Here is a 15,000-nt window from a genome sequence, read left to right on the forward strand (position 1 = left end):
TCATAACCCCTCCCATGGCCAACAGCTCCCCCGTCCCAACCCACTTAGGTAGCCCTGAGGTCCCAGACAAGGCTTCAGAGCCCGTCAGATTGCCTGTTCAAGCTGACATCATTTACGAAGAATCTCCAAGTGAGGAGTATCCCATCTACGAAAACGTTGTGCTCAATCCAAGTGGTGGTAGTGTAGAAAATGGGCCAACCACCCCTAGATATCACCATTATGAGAACATTCCTGGACCCTTCCCTGTGCCCTTGGCCGAAGACATCCCCTCTGTGGTTAATCCGATTCCAACGAAAAACCCATTTGTAAATCCGTTCATTGGCGAAAGTCCAGTAAATATTGTTCCTTCAGCAACTCTAGAACCTCATCAGCCTTTTTCTAACCAGTCTGTGATATCAGGAAGTACAGAGCAGAGTGAACCAAATGTCCCTTTCAAAAATTCACAATCAAATCACGGTTTGATGTCCCAAAGCCTGGATTCCCTTGTTCCGAACACTGGTGCTGGATCTGTTAGTTCTCCATCCTTCCAAAGCACTGACCTCTTCGGATCCACACCCTTCAGTGATGTCACAATTTCAAGTGCTACTCCCTCTGCTGATGCCAAAGAATTCTCAACTCTCAGCCAGACAGTCTTAAATGGTGTTCCAAGTTTTACAAATTCCAGTCAGTCTGTGTATTACACTCCATCTACAGACATTAGCCCTCACATTCCTGTTCATACTTCCACTCCACGTTCCGTAAAGATCCAGCCAGTTGCCCGACAGTCTAGAGTGAATTCAGCCGACCTGGATGATGCCGATTTGTTTGGTGCTGTGCCTTTTAAGCCCATAATCGGTCACCACCAGCGTTCCAGTCAGGGATCAGGTGGCAAAAGTCAGACTCTACCAGCTAACATGAGTTCCACCTTCCAAGCCCAGATGGCCCAGATGGCAAGGGATGACGGTCACATTGATAAATTCTTTGGTGACTTCAAGGTCCCCAAGTCCCTGAGGAAGTCTACACCACCCAGTTTCCGAAAGCCAAGAGCAACACATCAGAAATTCTCTGATTCTGACACCTCAAGTGATGAAGGAGGCCTCATGAGTAGCCGTAAGCCCAGGCACAGAGACAGGAGCAAAGACAGAATGAAATACAAGAACATCAGTGAAGAATTTGAAGAGGAAAATGTAATGGTTCTTCCCATGAAACAGTTTGGCCACTCAAAGAAGGAGAAAATCAGCAAAAAGAGCAAAAAGCTTGAGAAGCAGGAGAAAAAGGTAGAAAAGACAGAAAAGAAGCCTGAGAAGAACATAAGTTTTGAATCAGCAGGCATTTCCAACATGAGTTTCGAGGACTTCACCCTGGAGGAGAGCAGACGAGAGGCTGATAAAAGCAAGCGGGAAGTAGAGAGGAGCCGCCAAGAGGTTGAGAAGGCAGAGGACTCCCTCCAAAGTCCTGAAGAGGACGACTCAGACTTAAGAATGACAGGAGGCACAAGGTTTGGCTCCTTGAAGAGAGGCATTAACCCATTTTCTAAGTTGGGTCGCTGATGGATTCCATGTTTTTATAGATTTTTATATAAGCTGACAGATCTGCTGGATTCAGAGACCAGAACATTCCTTGACTTTGAATATAGTGCATTGTAAACAAAGATTCATACATAGATTAAAAGAATTACAGTATAGGGTAACAGTAAATTTTAAGGACCAGCTATATCTGCTTGAGTATATACATTATAAGAGGTATAGAATGGAGTACCTTTACAAGTGAAAGGAGCTCATTTCTCTCCTCATTTATATGGGGTTATAGCTTGTATATTTTAGAAGGAGTACAATGTTCCTACATAATCTGGAAATGTAGCAAATTATTTGTAATACTGTAAATTACCACAATGTTACATATCTGAATTTAGATCTGTTACTCAGTAATAGCAAATATGATAAATAAGGGCAAGACTAAGACTTTTTCCTACAATTATCAAACTGTACTGTTTACCAGCAGCCATAATACCACAAAGAAGCACTTTATTGCTTTACAAAAGTAAAAAAGAAAAAAAAATAGCAAGGTTCGAACACAGCACAGTGGGTAGCATTCAGTCTCTGTCAGCATTGGTAGCTAGTCATCTATAGGCTGGGAATCAATAGCATAATGATTGGTTCTCCAAATTCCTTGCTGTCACTAATAATAGCTAGCTGTGATTAGGTGTTGATGTGCTACAAGTGACTGTCTCAGAAAGTAGTGCAGTGAAGTTGGGCCGCTAAATAGCCCAGTAAAGAGCTTCTTCCATATATTGATTTAGAAGTACAGTATTTCAACCTTTGTGATGGTTTTTTTGACTCTTACAGAAGTGAACTTTTAGTAGATGCTGGTGCTTGGGAGGTGAGAGAGAGCTATTTGGGTTAAAAGCTTTCAACTAGTTTAGTCTTACACAGAGTATAGCAAACAGTGGGATCTATAACGAGTATTATTCAGATTTTTTTTATTTTCCAGTATATTCCATTTGGTACAGATTACTCTCCAGTATGATTCCTTTAGTACACACCTCTATTTTCACTCCCTCATTATTAAGTAGTCATTGGAAAGAGTTGTAGTCTGTAAGGGAGAAAGTGGATTTAATAAGATTTAATGGAAAGAATATCTAATGCTTTGTATTAAAAAATAAAACAAAAGAAAAAAAAAAAATTGCAACCAGGCTCTTACCAGATGAATTAGTTTAAGACATGTTGTATTATCACATAATGGCCTTTAGTGAATTTAATCTGGAATGTGGTTCCCAGTAGACATATATATGAAGTGGAAGCTCGTGGGAGAAAGCAGTCATGATTTCTCTCTCTCTCTCTCTCTCTCTCTCTCTCTCTCTCTCTCTCTTTCTTTCTCTCTTTCTTTCTCTTTCTCTTTCTTTTTCTTTTTCTTTTTCTTTTTCTTTTTCTCTTTCTCTTTCTCTTTCTCTTTCTCTTTCTCTTTCTCTTTCTCTTTCTCTTTCTCTTTCTCTTTCTCTTTCTCTTTCTCTTTCTCTCTCTCTCTCTCACTTTCACTTTCACTTTCACTCTCTCTCTCTCTCTCTCTCTCACTTTCACTTTCACTTTCACTCTCTCTCTCTCTCTCTCTCTCTCTCTCTCTCTCTCTCTCTCTCTCTCTCTCTCTCTCTCTCTCTCTCTCTCTCTCTCTCTCCCCCCCTCTCTCCCTCTCTCTCTCTCTCTCTCTCTCTCTCTCTCTCTCTCTCTCTCTCTCTCTCTCTCTCTCTCTCTCTATCTCTATCTCTATCTGACACTTTCTCACTTTCTTTGTCGTTTTAACATTGATGCAAGGTTGTTTATTTTGCTGTATCAAGAAGTAATTTGAATTCTGTTGTGCGGATAATGAGATGATAGGATTTATGTGCACTTGTATATATTTATATATTTTTAACAAAGGATAATATTGTTAACTTATTATTTTAGCTGGGAACTACAGAATGCAACCAAATTATTTATTGTATCATGTGTACCCACAAAGAGTATATTGAACGCAAGTGAGGTGTTACAAAATCCTAGTTGACACCTTTAATGTATTTGTGCATGGATCTATAATTGATAATTCATTTTAATACCTATGCTAGTTAGAACTAAATTAAACAAATTTTAAATGATACATCAGGTGAGATGAGTCTCTTAATGTTTGTTTCCTGACCATGTTAAAGGCAAATACTGTTTAACTTATTTTGTTTACACAGCTGAACACAAATGATTTATGTACTTGCATTGTGTGAATAAATGGATGATAGAGAGATAGGGAAGAGAGAGCTAAATATGTGTGTGTGCATGTGTGTGTCTCTGTCTGTCTGTGAGCATGTGTGTAAAAGGATGCTTATGTGTGTGTTATGCACAAACATTTGTAATGATGAATTGATACATAATTTGATTGGTGCAACCTCTTAATTCTATATATTTTTCAATTTTCTCTTGTCTGTTTGCTCTGTTCCATACTCTCCCCCTTCTTCAACCCTCTTTCTCTCTTTGTTCTCCCTCTCTCTATCCTCTCCCATTCTTATATTCCTTCCCATCCTCTCATACTCTTTCGTACTATCTTTTTCCTCCTCCCCTTCTCCCTTCCGCTGCTCCTCTGTTCCACTCTCTCTCCCTTTTTCTGTTCTTCCCTTCCTCTTTTCTCATTTTCTCTTCTTTTCTTGCCCCTTCTTCCCTCCCAACCTTTTTCAGATAGGTACTCACTAGCAAACATTCCAGTAAAGTTTAAAAGACAAAAACATTCCATAGACAAGTATTACAAGTCAATTTTGTGTTTGGCTGGAAACATACAGTTTGGAAATTTTGACTAATGCAGAAATATTACCTAGAGAAACACCTTATTTTTCATAATAACCTTAGATGCATCATCAAGAGATAACACATAACTGATCAGTTGTTGAGGAAGATATTCGAGTACATATGAGCACTTGAAATGCTGAAAAAGGACTTAATAACAAAGGAATCTCATTTGCTGTTTGGCATGTGAATTGGTAGTTTTCCAATATGTTTAAATGACTTGGAACTAATAGGAATTTTTGAGGATCGTAACTCCATAACTTGATTCGTTGCGTTTAGAATGAGGCGGAGAATGCATAATGTTGCTGCTCTTGTAGGATGTGCAATATTACTCCCAGACAGTTTTGCATTTCTGTACTACCAAATGACTTATAGAAAAAAAAAAGTAAATGTGTTGAGACTTGATAGGAATTTTGCAAGAGGTTCAGAAGTTTGTTAAGCTAGTCCCTAGAATTGCATCGCATTCCTGAAGAGTGTGTGAAAGGATTGGCAATGAGTGACCAATATTCAGAATGCTTAATTCAGAAGGATTATAAGGTTATTATTATTATTATTATCATTATTATTATTATTATTATTATTATTATCATTATTATCATTATCATTATCATTATCATTGTTATTATTATTATTATTATTATTATCGTTATTATTATTATTATTATTGTTGTAATTATTGTAATTATCACAAGTTATTTTAATCATTCTTATTATTTCCTCAATTTTCCTCTGTCACTATTGTCAATGACTTTATTACTATTGTTAGTATGTTTGTGTCATCCAAAAAATTATATAAAGTGATTGAGCATATCTGAAGTACATTATTTTGATTAATATATCCAAGGAAAGCAAGATATTTACTGAATAATCTCCATTTAACCTCAGTTATTAACAAACATTTGTCATTTCATCTTTTAGTAGTGTATACTTTTGTATGTAATTTGTGCGTAAATTTTGTGTTGAATTCTAAATTCATGTATTTATCCCATCTTCCTTTTTTCTCTTTTCTTTTTTTCTTTTTTCTTTTTTTTTTCCTTCCGTTCTCTTTTGTGCATTCCTATTCTGGCTCCGACTTCTCCTGTCTTCAATTCTGGTTGGATTGAACCTGTCTGAAATGTGCTGATAAAGTAAAAAAAAAAAATAATAATGAGAGAAGAATGTATAATGTTTTCTTCATGTTATTGTTCAAAGAATGAAGGGGAGCACTTGTATCAAGTAAATTCCACGTATATTCCCTATTTTGATATTTTGCTTGATTTAATAATGCCCTTTCCCTTGCTCTAGAAAAGAGCAGGTACTGATGGATTTTATAATGTTTTTTTGTTTCTTTCAATTTGATTGAGGTGATAGATATTTTTATAAATTTTTTGATGTATTGTAATGAATTGCTGTTGTTCACAAATTTCAAAATCTAAGTTTGAACTTGCCACAACATTTTAGATTAATTGTTGTTTATTTTTGTTTTTAATCTTTCTTTTCTTTCAAAGATGTTCATGCTGATTAGCAAGTTCTGTGCCTAGACTAACTGACTGTTAATTCTGTCTTTAGTATTGACTGCTGTATCATTAACCTTTTCTTGGCACCAATTACAATATTGTAATGTGATTTGATGATTGTGTTCGATTTTTATCAAGATTGTAATCAGTGTTGTTAATATTCAGTCTGCAGGTTATTGATGTTGAAGAAAATTATATGTTGCACTAGTGTAAACCTTAAATCTTTTTTGCATTTAAACTTGACTCTAATGACATCAGAGGTTATCTTAATGTTAGAGAGTTGTAGTGTTTTTTTTTTAACATCTTTTGTTGATTATAACCTTTATTAGATGTTTATTTGTTATTTACTTTGGTATTATTTTTCCCCCCCTTTTTTTTTTACCGTTGAGACAAAATTTTGGCAAATGTGTTTTGTGCATGAATGAGAGGCTGAATGAGATGTGATGTTCTGTAAAGGAATTTTAGTTCTTAAAGAATTCAATCTGAGACAGAAATTTCCAGTAATGTGGTAATTCATACATTCTTGATTTAAAAGATAGTAAGGCGTTTAAATGATCAGTAATGGATGGCGTGCATGTTTGTGGATGAACAGAGGAAAAGTCACTTCTGTTATTGAAAGCAGACACACACTCAAATCTTTGCTTTAAAATTCATTCCAAGAATTCTAGTTGTATCATTTTCTGAATCTTTTATTCAGAAGAGGAATGATTTATAACTATGAGACATTATGATTAAGCTTATTTTTTGGTATTCTGAAGGTAAAACACAGTTCATTACGTCATATCATACATCACAGATCATGTCAAAGCAGACACAATTTCACAAATCATTTTCATATTACAGATCACTATTAAAAAGCAGATGACTCGCAGCTGTCACTCTCTCATGAACTATTTACAAATTATACATAGATACAAATATATATATATATATATACATATATGTTGGGATGGGTGATTTTGAGAATCCTTTGTCTAAATTTATGAGACATATCCACTGCATTGTTTTAAGGAAGTCTTATTATAAGGGAAATCTTCAAGCATTGGCTTACAGAAATACAAGAGCACAGAGTTATTATTAGTATTTTAATGTGTTACTGTTATTATCACTATTATGATTATTATTATCATTACTTTGATTTCGTTGTTGTTGTTGTTTATAAATCTGATTACAAAGTCAAGTGGGTATTTTGTTATTTATGTAAAATATTGTCTGTTCCATTTCGTAAAATGTAAGTCATGTCCTTGTTTTTATTTGCTTGCAATGATGATGAATAATAAGATGAATAAAATGTATTTGTGTGTCTCTGGTCACTCTGAAAATAACTTTTGATAACTTAAATGAAGTAAAAGGAGATTTGTAAGTTGCTCAAATGACCGTACTTAAAAATCACAAAATGGTTTTTATTCAGCGCGGCAGAAAATGGGATTCGTTATTCCACACAAAATAAAAAATAAAAGGAACATGACCAGAGGAAACTGATTTGTGCATTTTGCAATATGCAATTTATTTCACGTTGCAGCTGATAACTTTGGATTAATTGTATTTTGAAACATACAAAGAGGTTTCAACTACAGCTAGTATTATGATTATTCTGTTTATTTATGTCTTGTATAAGGGAGTTTACATATATTCCTTTTTAACACATATTACTGCAGAGTATGGAAAATTTCCCTCTATTCCTGTTAGTTAATGTTTTATCTATTTATTTTGGGAGTTAGCTCTGAAGATTACTGATTATGGTATTTCACATGCTTTTTCTTTTGCACAGTGAAATAGTGCATTTAACTAAAGTCGTAGTTATAAAGTGTGTATGATTAATGCATCATCATTATTGTTATTTTTGGACTATATTTTTGTCATGTAAATACATTATAAAATATTTTGGAGGATACTGTTTCTAATATGGTTAATAGTTAACTTATTTTGATTGGAATATGCTGGTATTCAGTAGAGAGCCAATTGGAGGTAGGTAAATGAAAAAAAAACCATAGACCTAGTATATAATTACTGATTCGTAAGCCACTTCCAGCAAATCTAACCAGTATAATGATGTGTGCCTAGATATATTGTCCGATACCAGATCACCAAAGTTTTTCAGTCAAAATCAGAAATGAATGCGTGATTAGGGCCTGTATTCATAATGATAAAAGACTCCTTGTCGCCAGTTACGAGACTGAGGTAGTCTGCCTTCAGTGCATTACCTCATGAAAGGGTCGTCCACAGCTATTACTTGAGAGCGAAGAAAACGCTCTCTTATTTATCCCAAGGGTTCTTTAGATATGCTCTTCTGTCAGGAATTCTGAATTAATGTGTTCATTTCATTCTACATATTTGTGTCATTGTGAATAATATTTCTTTATTATACTTTTAACTGTTTATTATGATAATACCTGAACAACTCCTTAACTATTGCCTCAGCTGAACAGTGTTGGATGCTTTAACAACCTTATCCTTGCCTTTGCTGTTTAGAGATTTCTGTTGGTTATTGGAGAAGATTTGATATTGGCCATTAATAAGCTTTCATTAGATCCAGCAGGCATTATTGTGATTTTTCTCATTATTTCAAAAGGTTTCTGTGAATTCCAAAAGTAATTTATAATCCTTGAGTATGCTATTAATATACAGTACTTTAATTGTACTATTGTAGTATGAACTTAAGATTTAGATATAGTACATGTGACATTATAAACAGAAACATACATATATGTATAATTACAAAGTGAAACCAATATTTGTAAATCATTTATGTTAGATGTACATGTATAACCATTCAGTTAGATATACATGTATTTTTCTTTGCCTCAGTCTCATAATAAATGACACAGTCTACTTGATACATATTTTGTCAGTGTCTCAGTCCAATGAGAACTGTTGCCTTCCAGAACATACAATGTGACATACTGCTTTAGCTTTGTAAGGAATGAGGAAAGGTGGGAATATGGATTAGAAGAAATAATAATAATTAATAATAATAATAATAATAATAATAATAATAATTAGTGAATAATCTTTTCAAGGTAATTTGGACACCAGCTCAAAGTTGCAGATCACTTATTGCCAAGCTGATGTTGCTATTGTTGTTGGTTAATGATAATGCGTTGATATTGTTGATGAATTTGCCTTAATAGTCTGTTGAAAAGGTAATAAATTCATGATATTTATCTTGTATTTATGTATATATCAAAATGTGAATTAAACTTGGTATGAGCATTTTTGTTTTCTTCCTTTTCCTTTGGACAGGTGGTGCGTTGTGTTACATGTTATCGTATAGAAATGTAATGTAACATCAGTATAAGATGTTTGGGTAATGCCGCTGAGCATGGCTGATTAATTTCGGAAATGTTCATAGCACAATCAGCCAGTTCAAGAATTACTTTAAAGGAAATGTTACAATCTCAAAAATAAACTTAAAAACATATTTCTAACATTTATGATTGAAATGAAAAAGCTATAAACATATTCTACAGTGATGTTGCAAAGATAGCAAAAGCTTACTGAAACTGAATTTTAAAAGATATAATAAGATAATGCCAGTAAAGTGAACAGACATATAACCTTATTTGCAAGTATAAAGTAATGAAAGGTTCCTGTCTGCAAAGTAAAATTATGTCTATAAAATTTGATAGTCACAGGAAATTGCAATTCATCTAATTTTGCTTATGATATATCAATGAAAGTTTTCATACCTATGATATGGACTGACATATTGTTTTGTGTAAATGGTATATTCATACTAGATACAATACTTTTTCAGTCATATGCTAGATATATACACAGCTATGAAACTTTCAATATATTTTTTGTGGTTGAAGAGTTAAATAGCATTGGTAATGCATAAGATAAGGTCAGAGAGAGAGAGAGAGAGAGAGAGAGAGAGAGAGAGAGAGAGAGAGAGAGAGAGAGAGAGAGAGAGAGAGAGAGAGAGAGAGAGAGAGAGAGAGAGAGAGAGAGAGAGAGAGAGAGAGAGAGAGAGAGAGAGAGAGAGAGAGAGAGAGAGAGAGAGAGAGAGAGAGAGAGAGAGAGAGAGAGAGAGAGAGAGAGAGAGAGAGAGAGAGAGAGAGAGAGAGAGAGAGAGAGAGGGGGAGGAAGAGAGAGAGAGAGAGAGAGTGTGTGTGTGTGTGTGTGTGTGTGTGTGTGTGTGTGTGTGTGTGTGTGTGTGTGTGTGTGTGTGTGTGTGTGTGTGTGTGTGTGTGTGTGTGTGTGTGACCTGTAATGCATTCACTATAGTTTATATGTACTTTTGCATAATCATTTATCGTTTGCAGCTACATAATAATCCAAAGGTACATGTGCGTATATGTACAATGTGTGTGTTTACAGTGAACGCACACATGAATAAGAAATTACTCAGCATGTGGGTATAAACAGGATACATTCAAGTCATCATTTATGCATATATGTATATTTATCCAGAAACGCGCATATTTGGTACACGTAATGCACATGTTCTCCAAGAATGACCTTACATGCAACACACGTGCGCGCCTGCTCAGTATACGTGCGCGCCATCATGTATTGTATTGCTTTAGATTGAATTGTGCAACTGGACAAGAGATTTAAAAAATAAGTCTGAATGCGAAAATATAGTAGATTGACTAAAATAATGTTTGGAGTTTCTTGAACATCAGCAAAGAAGAAAAGAGAGTGAAAAAAATAACCTTGTAGAGTTGCCAAATAGGGATATCGTGAATCCTAAAGCACGTAACGTTTTACCTGTCTTTTCCTGCGTTTTATAATTATCGCCTTTATTATGTCATCTGCATCGATAATCAGGCATGAATCCGTGCTAAAATGCAACATAATAATTCATTCATTCATTCATCTTCGCAAATTATTCTAATTGGCGAAATTTGGCTGTGATAAACCGGCATGGAATTCGCACCCACAGCATCATATTCTTTTTTTTCTTTTTTACGTTTTGGTAGAATACATCGAATCAAAACCACAGATCCTTTCCTGCATTCATGACCAGTAGTAACTCCCTCTGTACTTTATTTTTTATTGCAAAGGACTTCTACGACAGAAAAGCCTCGGGAAAACAAAAACTGAAATTAGAAAGAAACAACAGATATTAATCGATGATAAAATGGAAGCTTTGCAAGTGATGTGGCGATTTTTTTCCTTTCTATTTATTATTATTTTAGCGTTATCACAATCTACGATTACATATTCGATATCTGAATTCACAGCGTGATAAAGGAATGAGAGTCACTCCTATTATATGTTTTTATTTTTTGTTTGTTTGTTTTGTTTTTGTTTTTTTTGGAGTTTTAGTTTGACTTGTTTCCGTTCATTATTTCAAACTTTAGTAAATGGTGATGTTAATTTTGTCGTGGTAACTGAATATTCAGCCTTGAGAGACCTGGGCAGTTACTTTAATTAGTCCCATTTCCTTTTCTTTCTTGTTGAATCCATACCGCCATTTCTTTGTCAACTGGATGAGGAATAAACTTGGGAAGTTTTTAAGCAATCGGTCATAATATAGAATATCTCCATTAGGCCTTTTTGGCTCTTACATAGAGGACTGTGATATGACGTTGTGAAACATTTTTAGTCCATACAGAAATAGTTTCGAGTATTAGATTTTCCCCTGGAAACTGCTATATATTATGTTCATTTTCATATTGTGTTAAGGTTATTTATTGAGAATTATTGGTATATTAGAGTTTTTCCGCCATTGTACATATAGTTTTTGAAAAAAAGAAACTTCGTAGATTGATAAATTCATTCAGAATATTGTGGGTAAAGATGGCTGATGTTTCTGATGAATTTCCACAAGCGCGTGTTCACTAGCATATTATATTCCATTCAAGCTATGTAGATATACAAAAGAAAGAGTATAATCAGTAGGATAGTTTATATTATATATGTGTAAACTGATATCCATTAGTCTTAAAATAGCGCAGCTGATCTAATATCTAATACGCGAAACTAGAATTGCGTGGTATGAATGGCTGTACAGGGGTACCAACTTAATTCACGAGAAGAAACGAAATTCGAATCCTTTGCTCGTAATAGATTTAGATGACATATGAAACCACATTACAGTTTTGCTATGTAAATCAGGATCAAGATGTACGACTACAACATCTAAAAAAGAGAGAAATTCATACAATTCTGAATTTAATGGATTGTTGGCTTCGCTCATTATATTTTCCAGTCCCATAAACTACCTACTAAAATATTCGTCTGAACTACAGACCATTTTAATTCATATAGCGATACTGTATCTCTATTCTTACCAAATTATTTGATTTCTCAAAAATATTTCTCCTTAAGCTTTTAACAGTTGGTATGTCGGAAACGTATCTGCTTTCCATACTTTTTACGGCATAACAATTTAGTTTACTTTAGAACAACACTTAAGCTCATGTTTTCTTATTTCCCTCATAATACCACAATACACCATACACTAACATTGCAATCTATACCAGTTACTAAATGAAAACTCAACAGTTTCCTTTATTTTACGCAATTTTCCCCATCATTACATTCTACCTTATTTCAATCATTGCAAACGTTGCCCAAATATATATAACCACTCTATCACAAATTTCCCTTTACTACAACCACAGCGTATCTCTGAAAACTTCTGTGGTCTATAATTTTCGCTGTTTACGAGAAAAATCGTTTTACAGTTATGTCGTCAGCTTTTCCCTCCCTAGCTTGCATTCACATGTAGTAATAAAGGAATTATGATGTTGTAGGCGAATCTGCGCATATTTCTTGATATGTCCGAGTTTATTGCAATGAAAAAGTCTTAATGAGTTATTTCGGAAGTCCTTTATGTCAAGATGTGTCTGAAATGTGCATAAGAAATCAATTGTTTTGTGCAAAAACAGAATGGCATGACGATGATCTTTTGATGAAAATCTTATAATAAATCCAACTTTTCTAGACAATAGCGAGTCATAAATGCAAAGATACACGCTAAAACACAAATTATAAGTATGTATTAGTTGAAAAGAATAGACATATTCATTCTATAGATTTCATTCAATATTCAATTGACTCGAGGCTTTGAATAGTGCCATATCTATCCTAAGATATGCTGTCGAACGACCACACATGCAGACAATCTATCTGCACAAATCCCTCATAAAATCGGCCTCTGCAGCCCCTCAGCAGCCGATTTTGTGCAACATGCAATAGCCAAAGCAAACCCCTCAGCTTAACCCGCCATTCTCGCGCAGGGGAATCCTCACTACGGGATCCATGCATTTAACGTACAAAACGCATTCTATCCTTCATGTCTTTGGGACGTGTGTAATCTCTCCCCGTGGAAGATCGTGATTTTATTCATGAATCTCGTCCCTCCACGTTAAAAGAGAGAAAAGAGAGAGGTTTTAGGTGGCTCTTCCTCTTGGCTGTTCTGTTTGCCTCCCCGACTTTATATGGTGACTCGCAGGAGGCCGAGGTAAGCGTCCAGCTCCTCTTCTTTTTCACTAATTACTCAATGACGACCTCTTGTTCCTCGTGATACTTGCGGGTTTTTGCATCGCCGACGTCCCCTCGGTGGGAAATGCCAGGGGGACACTTCCCAGGGAGGATTTCCAGGGCGTTTTTATGCAAAAAGTGTGAGGAGGTTTTGGTGCTCCAGAGAGGTCCGGGATCAGCTGATATGTCGGGGAGTCGCGGGCATTACGAGTTACGGCAATGCATTTCTTCCCTTTCGCTCGCCCTCGGAGGTCGTACTCGATGCACAGGGGAAGGTTTGGCCCAAGGGACCCTCGGGCTTCCACTGGGAGTGAGTTTCAAGGTTAATTATGGTCCGTTTTATGGCGGAATGATAAGTTTGATGAGGGTCGTGCCAGGTAGAGTCCTGAAGGCTCTCGGCCAAGTGCTTGCAATTGCCTTGCAACAGCGGCTGCCTCTTCCTCCTTCTTCAGATCGGATTTTGGGGGGGTTTAGAGCCCGTGAGTGATAGCAGATAGTTATATTTACCTTTTTCTCATTCCGAGTGTGAACGAGGTAAGATATCCGTACTTGTTAATTCACATGATTCAGGGAAAGTCATTGACACATTGTGTAAATGTGAAATGTCCTTATCCTTATTATTTTTTTAGGCCTTTTATCGTGACTTCTTTATATGGTTTGGGGATAGAATAAAGCCAGTTGTTAAAACTATGAGGATTTAATCTCCTTTTGATCAAATTGTTTACATATATCAGTGTTTTTAGATATTTTATATATTATTGAATGCAAGTTGATAATTAGCTTGTTAAATAATAAGTTTTTGAAAATATTTGAAATAATAAATATCTATTTTACTATTGTAAAGTGCTTCTCAAAAGGTATGATGTGTGTTTGTGTAGTTATATACAATGTATTGATATTATCCATCTTCTGCTAAATTATAATTATGTTGTAAATATGTTTTATTGATTTTTGTATTGTTAATGTTATTAATTAATTGAAATTTGAAATATGATCTTATTAATTCCATTTTCTCTTTATTATAGAGTACTGAAATTTGCAAAGATGACATTAGTGTAAATATAAACATACTTTTTCATGTCTTGGATTTTTATGATAAAGTATCATTTTTGATGTTAGTTTGATAAATATTTAATGAAATAATGTATATATGAATAACTAATATGTTTTATACAGCTTGTACGAGAAAAGTCGCCTTATGTATCAAACGCATCTCTTTATACACTGCATATATTTTTAATGTTGCTGTATTTTATTACCAGTTGGTTGATGTATGCGTATACGTTTATTATATACGACTGTTATTGGTTTGAAAGGAAGGTTTTGTGTAGCAAAGTATTTTCTATTTCTGATTTCATTCTCAAAAAAATGAATTTGGGAAATTTCGTAATCTTTTACATGACTTGATACCTGGTCATTGTTAAGGTTTTGGTAAATCGTTTTTTAGTCTTTTATATGAATCTTTGATTTAGCTGATTTTGTAGAGTTTATATAGAAATAGATAGATAGATATGTAAATGTTGAATATGTATATATATGTTGAATATATGTATACGTGTGTGTGTGTGTGTGTGTGTGTGTGTGTGTGTGTGTGTGTGTGTGTGTGTGTGTGTGTGTGTGTGTGTGTGTGTGTGTGTGTGTGTGCGCGTGTGTGTTTGTTTGTATATATATGTGTATATATGTGTGTATATATTTGTGTGTGTATATATACGTATAATATATATATACATATATATATATATATATATATATATATATATATATATATATATGTGTGCGTGTGT

At 34.6% G+C, this 15,000-nt stretch overlaps 2 protein-coding genes across 4 annotated transcripts in view; both read left to right on the forward strand.

Moving 5' to 3' along the window:
- LOC125026168 overlaps positions 1-2,859 on the forward strand; it is a 64,909-nt gene extending 62,050 nt beyond the window's left edge. For 2 of the 3 annotated variants that reach the window (XM_047614443.1, XM_047614444.1), the window contains exon 17: positions 1-2,856. This exon is cut by the window's left edge and continues 893 nt beyond it. In XM_047614443.1, coding sequence (XP_047470399.1) covers positions 1-1,529 — 1,529 coding nt within the window. In that variant the 3' untranslated portion in view covers positions 1,530-2,856. The other variant, XM_047614445.1, reaches the window with a different exon arrangement.
- A 10,378-nt stretch (positions 2,860-13,237) lies between these two features.
- Positions 13,238-15,000, forward strand: part of LOC125026259 — a 7,548-nt gene continuing 5,785 nt past the window's right edge. Inside the window, exon 1 of the mRNA XM_047614561.1 lies at positions 13,238-13,526. The gene's annotated coding sequence lies outside the window, so the exon portion shown is untranslated. The remainder of the gene's footprint in view (positions 13,527-15,000) is intronic.

Source organism: Penaeus chinensis, chromosome 6, assembly GCF_019202785.1.
Source record: "Penaeus chinensis breed Huanghai No. 1 chromosome 6, ASM1920278v2, whole genome shotgun sequence".
Taxonomy (NCBI): Eukaryota; Metazoa; Arthropoda; class Malacostraca; order Decapoda; family Penaeidae; genus Penaeus; species Penaeus chinensis.